Below are 16,507 nucleotides of genomic sequence, written 5' to 3' on the forward strand. Positions count from 1 at the left end.
CTCCATTTCCTCACATAAAAACTACCTAGATTTTGTTTTCTGAATTAAAAAAAAAATTAGATTTATTCAGTCAGACAGTGGTGGCACATGTCTTTAATCCCAGCAATAGAAAGAAAGAAGCAGGTGGATCTCTGTGAGTTCAAGTCCAGCCTGTTCTACATAGCTAGTTTCAGGACAGCCAGGACTACACAAGGAAACCTTGTCTCGAAGAATAAAAACAAACAAACAAAAAAATAGATTAATTCATTTTATATGCGAGTGATTTGCCTGCATGTGTATGTGTGCACCATGTGTATGTATGGTGCCCGTGGGATCAGAAGAAGCCATTTGACCTTCTGCAACTGGAGTTCAGGATGGTTGTGAGCCACCACCAGGTGGGTGCTTTGAATTGAACCTTACTACTCACCAAGAGCAATAACTACTCAGCCATCCCCAGCCTTGCATTCGGTTTTTAAAAATTCCGTGACATTTAATTAATTTAACAATTAAGTGATTACAGTATGACTTTTCCCATGTTTAAATATTGGTGGGAATAATCATCTCTAAAAATAAATCTATTGGGATGTTCTTCCCCAAGAAGTTTATATTAGTAGAAAAAAAAACTATATAATAAATACTTACAAATGGAAGATCAACTTGGTGGAAGTAGCTTATTTAACTAGTCTCAATGATTAATCGTGCTTAATTAAATTGAATGAAAGTGGCTTAAGAGTCTGAATTAGTAAGCTATTTAAAGTTAATTTAATTAGACTTGATAACACGATGTTTGCATTAGTTTATTAAGTAACAATCCTATACCCCATGCTTTGCCTATCAGCGGAATGACCTACGATCACAAGGATAGCCGATTAGATGAAAGAGTCTTATGTTTCTAAATGTGTCTCTGGCTGTCAGGACTTCTTAATCAGTAGACTACTGATGGGCATTTACTTACTCTAGAAGAGGATATTATCTCTGAAGCACATTAAAACCAAAAAGATGTAAATTTTTGGCAACTTACGTTTTGTACTAGGCCCAAGTAGTTCTAAAATAAGAACTTGGTTTGTCCCAAAAGGACACGTAACACACCTATGGGAAGAATGACCACAGTGACTGACAGCGTTTTTCATCCTGAAGCTCCCTTTCACAGCAAGAAAACTGACGTGACAGGCAGCTTTCAGATCATAGTGAATCTGAGGTGGGGAGACCACCTGAATTTGTTGATTTCATTTTTCCCCTTCTCAGAGGATACTAATCTTTCTTAGGATTGGTGGATAGCTATGTGATAAAGCCTTGAAGTGCGCCTTGGGTTGCATCTGCTCTTCTTGTCATGACTCAAGAGGGCACATCGTTGGTGTTTGAGGTGTATCTATGTGTTCTGCACAGATTCACTGAGTCGGGGTGGGGTGCCACCCTATGTACTGGGAGACTCACACTCCCAGCTCTTTGAATCTGCGCATCACAATTCAGAATAAGCATGCTCAGGTGAGACAGTAGTTCTCTTGGCAAACATAGATTTGTTCAGCCACAGACTCGAATGACTGAGATTCAATGTGGTAGACAAAGAACACACTATAAGTCATACCTGTTGTGGCTATTGCTTGGTGCTTTTTTGTGGTTATTGTTGTTTAATATGTTTTTAGCTGAAATAGAACTAGATCACTTTTCCCCCTCCCTTTTCTCTCTTCAACCCCTCCCATCTACCCACCCTCCAGCCCCTCCCATCTACCCACTCTCCAACCCCTCCCATCTACCCACCCTCCAGCTCCTCCCAGCTACCCACCCTCCAATCCCTCCCATCTACCCACCCTCCAGCCCCTCCCATCTACCCACCCTCCAGCCCCTCCCATCTACCCACTCTCCAGCCCCTCCCAGCTACCCACCCTCCAACCCCTCCCAGCTACCCACCCTCCAGCCCCTCCCAGCTACCCACCCTCCAACCCCTCCCATCTACCCACCCTCCAGCCCCTCCCAGCTACCCACCCTCCAACCCCTCCCATCTACCCACCCTCCAGCCCCTCCCAGCTACCCACCCTCCAACCCCTCCCGTCTACCCACCCTCCAGCCCCTTCCAGCTACCCACCCTCCAGCCCCTCCCAGCTACCCACCCTCCAGCTCCTCCCAGCTACCCTCCTTCCAGCCCCTCCTAGCTACCCACCCTCCAGACTCTCCCATGCTCCCCCACTTTCAAGTTGATAGCCTTTTGCTTTGATTTGTGTGTGTGTGTGTGTGTGTATGTGTGTGTGCGCGCGCGCGCAATGAGTTTATACCCAAAGGCAATCCATGAAGCCTATAGATAGAAGAGCACAGCAAAGCAAGTTTTTGGGTTTGCTTTATTTTGTTAGGATTGTGTGTGTTGCCACCTGATTTGTCCTCACTAGCTTTCATTCCTGCTTGAACCGGTTGCCCCCTAGAGATGCTTCCGTGTCAAAAACAGCTTGTTTGGGGGTCTGGAAATGGCAGGGAGACAGATGTGTGATCCTGCTCAAGCTGGAGATCTACTTGCCACATCCCGCCCTAGCTCAGAAACTCCATCAAGTGCCAAAGCTGTGAGGCAGGGTCTCACAGACCTTCCAGGTTACAGTCCTGAAGGGGTTTCTTTGCTTTGACCTTAGCATTTTGTGAAGGGTGTGTGTATGTGTGTGTGTGTGTGTTGCACGTGTGTAAACTGATGAACTAGGGGCTTATTCAAATCTAGAGAAAATGAAATTTCCTGCCTAAGTAAATGGTTGGTTGCTGGAGTTGATACAGAATAAAATACTGAAGGCCTTGTTTCCTCTTCAATCAGGGTAGAGTCTCCTTCTAGGAGGATGTTAGGAGAGGAACGGCTCAAGCTGGGTACTGCTGTGTTTGTTCTTTGTCCTCCTCCGTGCATACATTCTGTTGTTTACGTTCTGTTGTTTTTTGCACAACTGAGTTGTGTGGGTATTAAACATGTACAACAGTTACTTGCTAACTAGCTTGCTTTCTTAAGACCAGAGCCAGACTCTTGCTTGTTCTTCCCGATATGAAAGAGCAGCGTAATTGAACGAAAAAGAAAGCTGAAGGGCAATCTAGGAATAATATAAACATGAGTTATTTTAAAATGTTGGATGGGTGCTTTCTGCAGAAAGAAACTGGATTTATTGTTTCGTTCTCCTTTCTCCCCCTTCACCCCTTTGAGAAGACGCGAAGCCACAAGAGAGTGGTTGTGTGTGTCTGATGGCGTATATAAACATAGCAGAAGCCTTCAGATGGCTAAAATAAACATGCGCGTGTTACTGAAGGATATGTTTACACAAACCATTTGCTCAGCCCCTGAAATAATGAATAAATGAAGATTTTACTGAAATAATTGGAAGGCTTTTTCTTGTTTCTGCGTATGCCATAATGGAAGGGCACCAGAGACGTTGATCAGCGATTTTCCGTGGCAGAAGTGTTCCCGGTTCCTTTCTGTGAGTTGACTACTTCATTTTGTCATTGCTTTACACGTGTTTTTGTAAGAAATTGCCGTTTATTACTGCAATTCCAGAGAGTTGCTTGATTTCCCAAGAGAAGTTTAGCAGCCAGTAAAGATTATTTGGATCTGGCTGGTCAGGGGAAAGAGGGCAAAATGAAGGGGCAATAGTGAGTATTTCATCCTCAGTAGTTACTGTGAAAGCTATTTACCAATTCCCCTCCACTATCCATACAGTTTCCTTTATAGGATGTATCCTCTCTATCAAAAGACTAAAAGATCAAAACTTAATAATTTTAATAGGTTGCACACTGTATGTATTCCCATGTGTGTTTATATATACAGCTATGTGGCATGCATGTGATAAAGGTGTGTGTGCACTCCTGTCCTCATGTAGAATTCAGTTAACTTTTATTTTAATATCATTCTTGGGCAATTCCTGCACATCCCCCAGGTTAGCATTTCCTGCTCAGGGCTTCTTATCTCCACACAGAACTGCGGTCTGGCAGCTGGGTTGTTCCTGCGGTTCCTGGGGGGGAGCTGGATTCCCATCGCTGAATCTCCCTTTCAGCTGTCAGCTCTAGAGTGTGTTCGGACTGTTAAAATTGTTTACAGCATCCTGGGTCCCTAGCACCACTCTGGGATTCTAGTAGAAACGCTGGTAAGAGAGATGCACAGGAGAAGCCTAGAGGTTCCAGGCAGAGAATCACAAAGGTTACGCATGACCAGTGTTTGGTAACAGGACAGCTAGCCGTCACTCTTCTTTGCATTTATCAGTCTCTTGAAAGCAGAGACTTTTCGTTCTCATTAATATTGCTTGCACCTGTTAGGAAATCAAAGCTAAAGTCGTTAGCATTTTTTTTTTTTTAAATCTGAGCTGACATGGTTTTCTATAAACACACGATGTCTCTGATCTGGCTTTTGAGAGCTGTATCGGGACTTGTAGTTTTCACCTAGTTTTCTCCATTTATAAAGAAAGATTCGTCGAACTGGACATTTCCTTTTTATCTAGACAAACTCTTGAGAACACTTCCTAAGAAATTAATTGTATTCCAGCCAGACTTGCATGCTGCCATCCCACAGGAAATGGGTCAGCAATCCATTAAGATGCCATTAGATAATCTAATTTGGAACTTAATCTCTAAATTAACCATGCTCCATACTTGAAGCATACTTGAGAGAAAGAAAAAAAGTTTACGTTTGAATCGATAGGGGAGCCGAAGCGTGAAGAAGGCTGTTTGTTTTTTCTGTAGCTGTGGTCACGTCTCAAGCCGTCTGGTAACCAGGAGAAACCAGACATGATGTAATTCCAGATTGAACTTGAACTTCAGGGACTTAGGATGAGGGAACAATGGGCCATAGGAATCAATAATGTCCATTTTCCACATGATTATGTTTGGAGCTTTCGGTTAACCTTTCTGGATGGACAGTGTGACCAAAACGAGATGATCCAGGGACAAGATGTTAAAGGAGAGAGAACAACTTTCTCCATGGTGTTTTCCGAGCTGCACTGCAGATTCCAGCGGGATTAGAAAAGTTCCCCCTCTGCAGGAAAGCGGTGGCCCTGTTCAGAGCACTCTTTGTTCGCCTAGGTAGGACAAACTTAATCTTCCGTTTCCTGTCAGATGGTTTTTGGCAGCAGAGCCGGAGAGGGAGGAGCAGGATTCAGAACATTCTCAAATGCAAACCTTACTGATTAACCCTTTGCAGCCAAAGGAAGTGTGCTTAACGCTGACCCTGTTTGAAGATGGTTTATGCAAAGCACGGGGTAAAAACGCACATTCTCAGCTGAGGAAGTCGGCTCCGTGGGCCCACACACCGTTCCTTTACTGCTGTGGTCTCAAGAGCTAGGACGAGGTGTGTTGTGACTTGGGTCGTATTTACACAATAGAGCCTGGAACAAAATCTATTTTATGGGAAATGCAAAGTCCTAGTAGAAAAGGAAAAGACAGAGCCCATTGCATTTCCACACAGCGACTAACAATGCACGGGTCACGTGGCAGAAACTGGAAAGTGAGTTTCTCTCCCTGCTTCACTTTGCTTCCGTTCTCTGCACGTGTGAGCACGGTGAAGGAGCGAGCATCCCAAGTTTAACTCTGAACTCCATGTCATCCGGCTCTTCCTGTTCTCGCAGAAGCAGGTCCTCTCCTTCAGAGGCAAAACCATATAAGTAATACTGGATCTTGCTTTTAAATAAAAATCCTTTGTGAGAGAGGCTCCTGGCTTTTGTACAAAACTCACATTTCTCTTTCATGTAGTCTGCCTTTGGTGGTCCGCGCTGTGAAAGGCGCTATTCTAGAGGGCCAGTTTTGTAGGGAAGTGTCTGCAGTTGAAGAATCACTTATGCAAATGAGGGGAGCCGTAACCCTTGTAACAATAGCACTGAAAGGAGCCCAGGGGTGGAGAGGAATACAGACTAGAGAAAGGCCGGAAAGCAACATGTGTGCTTTTCTGCGCATGGTCTAGCGGCGGGTGGAAAATGACCACAGTTAGCCTACAATTCCATATATTTATAATTGGCAAAAGTCTCCCACAGCTTCATAAGTTGACATGTGTATGCGTATGTGTCCTGTAGTTAATCTGTAATTAATCGTCTTCATAATTTTCGATCATACATTTGTTTAGATCTAAAATATGAGCAAGATCAAATCAAGGTGCTTTTTAAAATTTGTTTGACCGACGGAGGGGGAGAATTTTCTTTTACATTTAAATATCAGCAAGTAAGTTTTTGTGACTTTTAAGTATATCGGTTCCCTTGTTGAAGGGCTTTCTCGGATTTTTTCTTTTCAGTCGCTCTTATGAGAGAAGAGCTAAGTGTCGTGATGACCCTGTTCCCTCTGCAGCTGCAGTGTTCCCATATGAAGTCACTATTGCTTGCGTCCCTCATTAGATTAAGTCCTTCACTGGCATGTGCTGCGTTCTAACGTGGAAAGTGCTCTCACTTGTGCTTGCTAGAGTGAACCCCACAAGCAAAGTCATGGAAACAATTGAATACAAACCAAGTGAGGTTGGACAGCCTACCGTTTGATGTTATTTTCAAGAGTGTGGCTCCCCAAGGATTAACAATAACGAAGGCTATTTACCTACTTAGTTAGGAAATAAATACATTTCTCTTTCATTACTGTGAAGTGCTATTGCTTGCCGTTAGAATCATTCCAGGAGCCACCTGCAGTTTGTGATAGTTGGTGTTTCCCAGAGAGCCCACAGGGGGCCTTTGCCGAGCAGGTAAGGGCTAGCCAGGGAGCTTTCTGATGCAGACTATTGCAAATAGTGATAATCATTAGAAATCATCTTGCATGCAAATAAGATCGTTCAGATGGCGATAATGATCATGAAACATGGGGAAAATAAATCAAAGAAACCAGGGACCTGTGTAAAGCATGTCATGTCGTATATTTCACTTTCCGTCTGGCCTCATTTAAAACGGGGCTGAGAAGCAACTAGCATTGGATAAATAAGTTCCAGTTACTCATGAGGAAGTTGGCCTCAGGAATGATTATTCTTGTTCAGGTGTTCTAGTGCATCTGTGCGTCGGCTGTAAGCCGTTGCGTATCTTCTGTGATTCACATTCGGTAGAAATATACTGACAACAAATGGTCTTGTTTTCCATGGAGTGCTGAGGGAAACTGAGAATGTGGTACTCTGGGCCTCCAGTACTGTGGTTAGGATCCACGTTTCTGCAGTCCCATGACTCTGCATAGTTGGGTACAGTTCAGGCTTCCGTCTCCTCGTCCATAAATTAAGCCTGAATGTTCGCTGTTAGGACCAACATCGTTAAGGTAGGTCAGTCACGTAGACCAGTGTCTGGCAAATTACTTCTGCCATCTAAGTGCTATTGATTAGATGCCACGTTCTTCCTTCTAAGATATTAATACATTCAGCTTGAAGCCTGTTCGTTTATTCCTTCTAGTAATGTGAGTGAACTGTTTTTCATAAGACAATGAGATTCATAGCCTTTGAGACTTAGGGAAGCAAGAAGCTAGTTGAGATGCAACATGGTATATCTAGACAGTATGGTGTATCTAGACGACAGTATGTATATCTACACAGTGTGGTGTATCTAGACAGTGTGGTGTATCTACACAGTGTGGTGTATCTAGACAGTGTGGTGTATCTACACATGTGTGTAGATGCATATATGTGGTGATCTAGACAGTGTGGTGTATCTAGACAGTATGGTGTATCCACACAGTGTGGTGCATCTAGACAGTATGTATGTCTATATAGTATGGTATATCTAGACAGTATGTATATCTATATGGTGTGGTGTATCTAGACAGTATGTATGTCTGTATAATGTGGTGTATCTAGACAGTATCATATATCTAGATAATATGGTATATCTACACAGTGTGGTGTATCTAGACAGTGTGTATCTAGACAGTATGGTGTATCTAAACAGTATGGTGTATCTAGACAGTATGTATATCTATACAGTATTGTGGTGTATCTAGACAGTATGGTGTATCCACACATGTGTGTAGATGCATGTGTGTGGTGTATCTAGACAGAATGGTATATGTAGACAGTGTGTGTATCTACACAGTATGGTGTATCTACACATGTATGTAGATGCATGTGTGTGGTATATATTATCTAGACAGTATGGTATATGTAGACAGTGTGGTGTATCTACACGTGTGTGTGGTGTATTAGACAGTGTGCTGTTTCTACACAATGTGGTGTATCTAGGCAGTATGATATATCTACACATTGTGGTGTATCTAGACAGTATGTTGTATCTACACATGTGTGTAGATGCATGTGTGTGGTGTATCTAGACAGAATAGTATATGTAGACAGTGTGTGTATCTACACAGTATGGTGTATCTAGACAGTAGGTATAGCTACACAGTGTGGTGTATCTGTCTAGACAACATGTATATGTAGACAGTCTGATGTTTTCAGACATGCTTTCACTTTAGTAGAGGAAATACTTTGCTGTATGTTTTGGAAGAAACACTAAAACCAGCATGTTAGTAATTTGTTAATAAAATTATTGTTTTGCTTAAAGAATAAGCGATACCTGAAATTGGTGGAAAAGAGTTGGAGGTAAATCTTTCTAAATTGTCATTTTATGTGGTCTCCATGCTTCCTGTACCATTGTGTGTTTTATCATTATTAACAAAATGGCCACTGGTATGGTTGGACTTCGTATAAATCTGCCTAATCTTTGTGCTCTATTGCTTAGCATTTCTCAAGTTCTCAAGTTTCTTAAAAGAGTATCTACAATCTTTGAAGTGAATGTAGTATATAAACCTAAATGGCCAATCTTATGATTCCCCTGCAAAGTATTAGGATAATTAGAACGCTGACGTGATATGACCTAGTGCTGTTTGGATGCCTAAGAATGGAATGAGCATGGATCGAGGCATTCCTCAAACAGCTCTCACTATTTTAGTGATCTAAGACTAACAGGTGACACGTTTTACTTTGGATGCATGTTTATTTGACACCCTGTAGTTCTGGTTGGTTACTGTGTTAAAAGTCAAAGATCCAATCACTTTGGCCTTTAAGCCATAGTCACATGATGAAATTTTTTTTAATGACCATCAGATGTTGCTTTGGCATCCACTGCAATTTTTTCTCTTTCATTGAGAGATAAAGAATCTGTTTACTCCTTTAGTGGAACTGCTATAGTTTATCCAGATTTAAAAACTATAAGTTTTAAAGGTACCCTCTACCAAACTCCTGCTTTTCTCAAGTTTTTTGAGAGTTTCATGCCACATTTCCCCTTAGCTTTCACTATAATGTTACCTGGGAGCTATTTTTGCTTCCTGAGAAGACAGGCCTAGACAACTTGAGGTTGTTGCTCACTCAGTGCACAAGTCCCTTTGTCAGCACTGATGAGGTTATGACATAGTTTGTGTACCGAATGGCAAATTCATTGTCTCCTAAAGCAAATCCATTTGCCTTAAGAAAATTCTGTTCTAAAAGTTCTTGCCAAGGTTGGACCAACATGTCACTTTATAGGAAGACAAATTATCATAGTGAAATGGCCATGAGACACAGACAGATTGTTTATGTCTGAGGGCTATGTGGGAGAGATTGGCCTTCGTTCCTTGACCCATGAGAGGAGATAATAGTGACCATTTCAAGAACTAAATCCATCAGACATGGCACCTTCTGTTCACCAGTGTGGCTATCTAGAAATGTCTCCTTTTGTGCTAAATCTATGAATTGAGTCATTCGGAACTCCGGGTCATATCTATTTCAATTGCCAAGTCTTCCCCATGACCCTGAAACAATTCGTTAAATGATTCGTTGAGTTTCTTCAACAAAGACGAGAGACTCCGGTGTAAAATGAATCAGGACCATCACTCCCTGACTATCTCCTAAGTCAAAGGAATTGGCTTATGGCTTCCCTGTTGGTGAGAGTCAGTTTACACAGATGGTCACAGTAAGATGAATATATTTTCCAAGATATCCGAGATACTTGTTTCTCAAATTTTAGTTTCGCTGCCATGTGTTTTGGGTATGATCTATCTCATCATGCCTGCCATCAAGATGAATTGTGTTTTGTTTCATGACACTGCTGAAATCTTTTGAACTCTTTGCCTCTTATTCTTCATACTTGTATCCTTTTCTTACTGCTTTTGTTTCCAGGGGTTATGGGCAGCAGATATTTCCTAAATATATGTTATCAGGTTTCAGTCGGATTTATCTTTAGTTTATCTAAAGGTGATTTGACATTGCAAAATCTAATGATAACGAAGTGAATGCAAGCTTGAAGCTACACATGGTTGGCTTTGAATGTTTTAGAAATCCTTTCAGCTATATAGTGAAACTCTTAGTAGTCAACGTATAGATTTTTAATTGAACATAAAATAATTCATATAATTTTAACTCCCCCAGGAATGAAAACCAAGACTTAATTTATATGTACCCAATCTGCCTATGTAAATGTGTGGGTGTGGATATTGGCACCCACTTGGGAGCCACCACGTGATGATGCTTATGCATTCTCAGTGAAGAACTATGAAAATTTAGGTGCTATTTTTTTTTAATTAAATGAACTAGTTTGGTTTAACATTTAACCTTGTTCTATAGGCACTGAGTTATTTTATCAGGATTGTTCCCCCTACGGGAACTGCTGTTAAAGCTCTAAAGAATGTCCTTATGGCTCTGAACTTGACCTATGGATTGGTGATAAGAGGCTTGTAAAACCAATATATGGGGTCTGCATAGTGTTCCTGTTTGAGATTTACTTTCCCCTAAAGATTCATAAACACTATCGACAAACATACTACACTCTGCAGTGTTGGTATGGCCGTCATGTAGGCCAGGAGATTCAAAAAGATTAGCTAAACATTTAAATAAAATTTGCTGCACATCATACGGCGTGAATCCTCTGTCTGTGATGAACAGCCATTTGTTCTGGATTCTTATCTTTTCTCCAGGTATTTTGGTATAGGTTCCACACTTATTTTTCAGTCCATGAGACACTCTCCAAAGCATACAATCTCTAGATGACTCTGTGGAGCTCATCTTTTCGGGGATTCTTGTTGATTTCACAAGGTGCCTTGTTGATGCTGTATTTTATAGCCAAGGATTATCTGTTGAGCTAGGCATTTGCTTTTGACCCACGCTGCTTACTTTAGGTTAAAAATTATAGATGGCTATTTTGTCACTTGCCTTATTGTTAAGAAACAGTCTCATTTAAGGCCAGACTCTATAAGGAGAGATAAGACTGGGCCATTTTCCCCTGTGGTGTTCACCTTTCCGTCAGTAAGATAACTGTGGAGAGCAGCTGGTTCTGTGGTGATGTAATAAGTGCCGTAACGGAACTCTGTGCAGAGTGCAGCGAGGCACAGTTGAAGTGAAAATAAGTTTCTTGGCACATTATGTAACATTGTTCCAGTCAATGCTACAGACTACAGAAATAATTCTGAAGATGTGTGTAGGAAGAGAGAAAATATGTGAAAAACAGTCAGGTCTCTCAGAAAAGATTTCAGTAAAAATATGTAGTTGTTAGAGTTGGGGTAATTCATCATCTCAGGAAGATATGTAGGTTGGTGTGTTTTTTTTTTCTGCATAAACTTGGTACGGAGCGTCTTGGTTTTAAATTCAGATGTACTCAGATGACAGTGTGCTTATAAATACAGGTAATCAAGGTCAACATCTCTTAAAATTAGTTGGGTATGAGTTCAGGCCATTGATTTATTTGTCTCAAATTTTGTAACACACCTGTCATATGCTAAGCAGCGTACTAAATGATTAGCAACATAGAAGTCAAGATTTGCTGCTGTTGACCTGGTTATTTAATCATAAAACCAGGCCACTGGTTTCTTTTCTTTTGACACATTGCTGGGCAGTATATTCCTAGACAGGTAGAAATAAGCCATGTTTTATACTGAGGTGTCCTCAGAGTTTAAAAAAAGGTTATGCGTCTGTCTTTTTATTTAAAGTGGTTTATTTTTGTTAATTGTCATGTTGTTTATGCCTTTGAGAGTCAAACAGATAGGCACATCTAGATCGTTAACTACAGTAGTAAACACCATCTCACCTATTGGTTCTAACAGTAGAATGAAGAGTAGGCCATGCCAGACATGGCTAAACTGGGGCCAGAATTGTCTATGTGATCTTTCATCAGTCCAGCAACGAAACTGCTGTGTGGCTGACGTTACCTCCAAGTTGAGTATCAATACAAATAAAGCAGTAGATTTGGTATAACCCAGAATGTCTGGGGTTGGGTGCTCTGTGGTGCTGTCTGGCATTCCTTTTCTCCATATGAAACTTTTACAAGAAATTATGCCAGGAGCAACTAGAGAAATTTCTTTCAAACTTATTTGTAAATCCCAAGGCCAGCACAGGCTGTTGCACAGCTGACTGGTGAGAGACAGGAAGGCTGGCACAGGCCACTCCCCTTCTCTTTCTGTCCTCAAATGTGCTATCCCAAATGTGCCGTCATTCCTGGTGGTGATGGCAGGGAATGCTCAGGCCTCTGTTGCCAGCCAATGTGAGGAAAAATGAATGGAAAGGAAAGCTTTGGTTCTATCTAAAAGAAATTATAGAGGGGAGCAGAAAAACGCCAGAGAACCCAGCAGCCCCCTGTGCTGCACCCTCCACATGGGCTTCTGCATAGAAGGCAACGAACTGTGCATTCAGGATAGACATCACTTGGTTGTCTAAAACTGTCTTTTCAGTCATGTATGATGATTAGGTGTTTTAAATTGCATAATATATGTGGACCTGTCTGAAAATGTATTATTTTCTCATGAGAGAAACGGATATGTATTTCATTACATTTTTAAATTTATGTAACCTAGTAGGTAGATAAACCCATCTTACCCAGAGTGTCTTGTGAATTAGAGGTTAAACACAATATGTCTAGCAAACTACAATAGTCTGGTATCACCAGAAATTTCTGCTTTTCTTTTTCTTCGTTTGAACAATAAAAATCATTCTCCACTTATTATGTTGAAGTGGGTTGGATATATGAAAAAGAATATCCTTAATCAGATAGAGTTCGGCAGTTGTGAATGTATCCTATTTCATGTTTTTCTGCGTCTTAGGTCTTTTCATGAAAGCAAGGGATCGTAGAGATTATATATTTATATGATGTGTATAAAATAGAAGTTATTGCCTGTAATGTATATATGTACAATATGTGTAATTTAGCACAGTTAATGCATGCTCTTAAATTTTAAGCTTTATAATAATTTTAATTTAAAAAATTAAAATACGATAGTTGTAATTTGATGCATTTAGAATTTATACTTCTAATATGACTGGCGATTTTAACATTGTGTTTCTCTTTTTTTTCTTCCCTCCCTCCTACCCTTCTCCTCTCAACAGTCCTGGTACCTGGGCTAGCTTGGTTCCTTTCCAAGTGTCAAATAGGACACCCATCTTACCGGCAAATGTCCAAAATTATGGTTTGAACATAATTGGAGAACCTTTCCTTCAAGCGGAGACAAGCAACTGAGGGGAAGGAAACACAACAATAGTCTAAGAAAATTAGGGGAAAAAACACTCAAAGCAAAGGAAAAGAAGAAGACTGGAAGAAAGGGAGGAAGGAGTGAAGCTGAGGAAGAAGATATGAGGAAGCACTTACAATCACTAGTTCCCTTAAGGTTGACGCTCTAACGACACGAAGGGTCGATGATATCTCACGATGCTAAACTGCAGCCCCCCCGCAACGTAGCCTTTGTTCATGAAGTCCGCTGGGAAATAGATGTTCTGTCTCTATGACAATATATTTTAACTGACTTTCTAGATGCCTTAATATTTGCATGATAAGCTAGTTTTCTTGGTTAGTATTCTTGTTGTTTACGCATGGAGTCACTATTCCTGGTTATCCCACCAAGGCTAGGAGGCGGCATCAGAGGTGCTGGGGACAGAGCCATGAGCCAGCCATTTTATAAGCACTCTGATTTCTAAAAGTTAAAAAAAAAATATATATATATATATATAAAATCTCTGTAGCCTTTAGTTATCCGTACAGATTTATTAAATTTTGGCCCTTAACCCAGCCTTTTCCAGTGTGTAACCCAGTTTGAAATCTTAAAAAAGGACAAAAAAAAAAATGAAAAATAGGAAAAAAAAAAACGGTTTGAACTCAAAGGCTCTATGGAAGAAATGCCTCTGTGTGGGTAAAGTGTTACCTCTGCATGCAACAGTAAAAATTAATATAATATTTTCCCCACAAAAGAAACACTTAACAGAGGCAAGTGCAATTTATAAATTTATATCTAAAGGGGAATTGTGATTATAAGTCCTTCAGCCCTTGGACTCTAAATTGAGGGGATTAAAAAGAATTTAAAATAATTTTGAGCGAATTTATTTTCCCCTCAGTTTTTGAGGGCATTTTTAAAAAAGGCATTAAATCAAGACAAATCATGTGCTTGAATGGAAAAAAAAATGAATGAAAACACAGCACTTAGGTTGGCTTAGCTGCAGCCTCCTCAGAGGTCGAATTATTTATTTAAAATTACTGGTTGCATCAAGAACCCATAGGGTGTACAAACGGTTCTATAAAATCTGCATCGTAGAGACAAAGAGGCAGGTAAATCCATGTCACCAGGGTAAAGCTCCCAGCGTCCAGGCTGGGAACGAATGCCAGGGCATAGGGGAGGGAAACACGCTCTTCAGAGAAGTGCCATCGGGGTGCTGGCAACGTGCATGGTGCTTTCAGACATTAGCCTTGTTCAACCCATCTCTCGTATTGACAGATCCATAGTGTGCATGGGCAGACACATGTTGCCTCTATGTCTCTTAAAATTTTAATTAAAAGTACTCTTTCCAGTAATCCTAATTTGCACGAAGATATAATGTCCACATTACGTGCCTTGCCTTGAAATTTAAAAAAAAAAACAAAAGACAAAAAAAAAAACCACAAAAGTGACATCACTACACTTGTTTTGCTGCATTTATTATCGTTTTAAATCTTTACCATTTTTATGATGAAATATTTTGTACTCCAGACGAAGAACAATGTGTGACATCATGGATTTTTCGACAGTTACACCTTTATCTCACGTTTATAAAAGCATATCATGGCTGTGTATAGTTGCCGCTTCAAAGTTGTAATCGACCAGCAATATTTTCAGTATTTTGGTGTTTTTTCTATTAACCTTTCATGTTTTTCATCTTCCAATTAATATTTGGGGGGAGGGGTTTCAAATTTATACGAATTATGCAATACCAAGTTTTGCCTATGTAGGTAGTGCTTTTAGCTGTATTGGTTATTATAGGTAAGTACACAGATTTGAGGAGAAATAATGTATGCTTTTTTTGTTTGTTTGTTTATTTGTTTGTTTGTTTTAATTGACCAAAGTGGGTACTGCTATTTTTGCAGTGTGATGAGGTCCTTTTGTGTACTGAGAGATGGACAGGGGATTTTTTTTTAATATACATATATATATATATATATATTCTGGGGGTGGGTGGGAGGATTTTTAACACTTTACAGTGTGGCTGTGAAGCAGGACACCCTGAGAGGGGCCTGGGCTGCAAAGCGACTGTTCTGCCTACTGTAACAAACTTCAGCTTACACAGCCCCCCCCTCCCCAACAGCGTTCCCACCTGAGGTGCGAGCTGAACTCATTTCTGGTTTTCAAGCTAAGAAAATGGGAAGAAAAAGCAAGCACAGTGAAGCCTCCTAGGGGCAGACTTCAAACTGCCCTGTCTTGTTTTAGTTGTGATGGATAGTTTTTCCTGAAAGTTCCTAATCCACAGTGGAAAGTGAGCCTGTCTCATATTTGGCAGAGACGTTTCTTGAAGTGCCCACGTAGCAGATGTTGGCTGTTTCACACTTCTGAGTTTAACACAAGAGTTTAACACAAGAATAAGCTTCCTTCTACCAAACACTCGCCCATCTGGAGGGAGGGCTCCCCTCTCCTTCCCAGCCCCGTGTCATTTTATCAATGGTAGGAGATGATGTTCCTGTGACTTAGGACTTCAAGTGGATGGCAGTGCACTTGGGAGTTTGTTCTCTGACATCCGGAAGGTTGGCTAGAGAGAGGGTGACTCTTATTGAATGTATTTGGACTGATAGATTAAAATCAAAGTTCAGTTTTTAAAGAACAAAAATAAGTAAATCCTTTTATTTTACCTGCCCTTGTAAACGGAAAACTGGAGCAGAGAGAAATATAGACTTTTAAGCAACTAATTTTCCTGTGGATGAACTAAACCCGTTTGATAATGATGGGAGGGGCTTCTTTTTAAGGGATGGTACTTCAAATATATATATTTTAGTTTCCCCTGAGGGCTGGAGGTGAATGAAGGCCAATTGTATTTCGTCTTCCCCAACCTGGTCCTATTGAGTGTATCCATTACTCCACGAAGATCTTTCAGAATTAGTGACATACACAGTAGATTGTCATGAGGCTCTCCTGCCCCCAGCCCCCATGCCATGGCCTAATAAAATAAACTGTCAACTGTACGCATAGCAGATCATTGACTAGCGAGTACTGTAGAATGGTGCTCATAGGCCTGAGCACTCTCTCTGACTAGTCCATTCGGTTTGATGTCTAAATGCTGGATAGCACAGTGGGACAAGGAAGCCCCACTGCATCTGTGATACTTGCTCTGCAGATAGCAAATCCTCCCAGCCAAGCTCTTTATGTATTTCTGACCTATTTGGTGGAG

At 40.8% G+C, this 16,507-nt stretch overlaps 1 protein-coding gene across 4 annotated transcripts in view; it reads left to right on the forward strand.

Annotated features, from left to right (window-relative positions):
- Nfib (nuclear factor I B) overlaps positions 1-16,507 on the forward strand; it is a 213,453-nt gene that overhangs the window by 196,692 nt on the left and 254 nt on the right. For all 4 annotated transcript variants that reach the window (XM_057784587.1, XM_057784588.1, XM_057784586.1 and 1 more), the window contains one exon: positions 13,214-16,507. This exon is cut by the window's right edge and continues 254 nt beyond it. In XM_057784587.1, the coding sequence (XP_057640570.1) occupies positions 13,214-13,343 (130 nt within the window). In that variant the 3' untranslated portion in view covers positions 13,344-16,507. The remainder of the gene's footprint in view (positions 1-13,213) is intronic.

The sequence above is a fragment of the Chionomys nivalis genome, chromosome 11 (genome assembly GCF_950005125.1).
Source record: "Chionomys nivalis chromosome 11, mChiNiv1.1, whole genome shotgun sequence".
NCBI lineage: Eukaryota > Metazoa > Chordata > Mammalia > Rodentia > Cricetidae > Chionomys > Chionomys nivalis.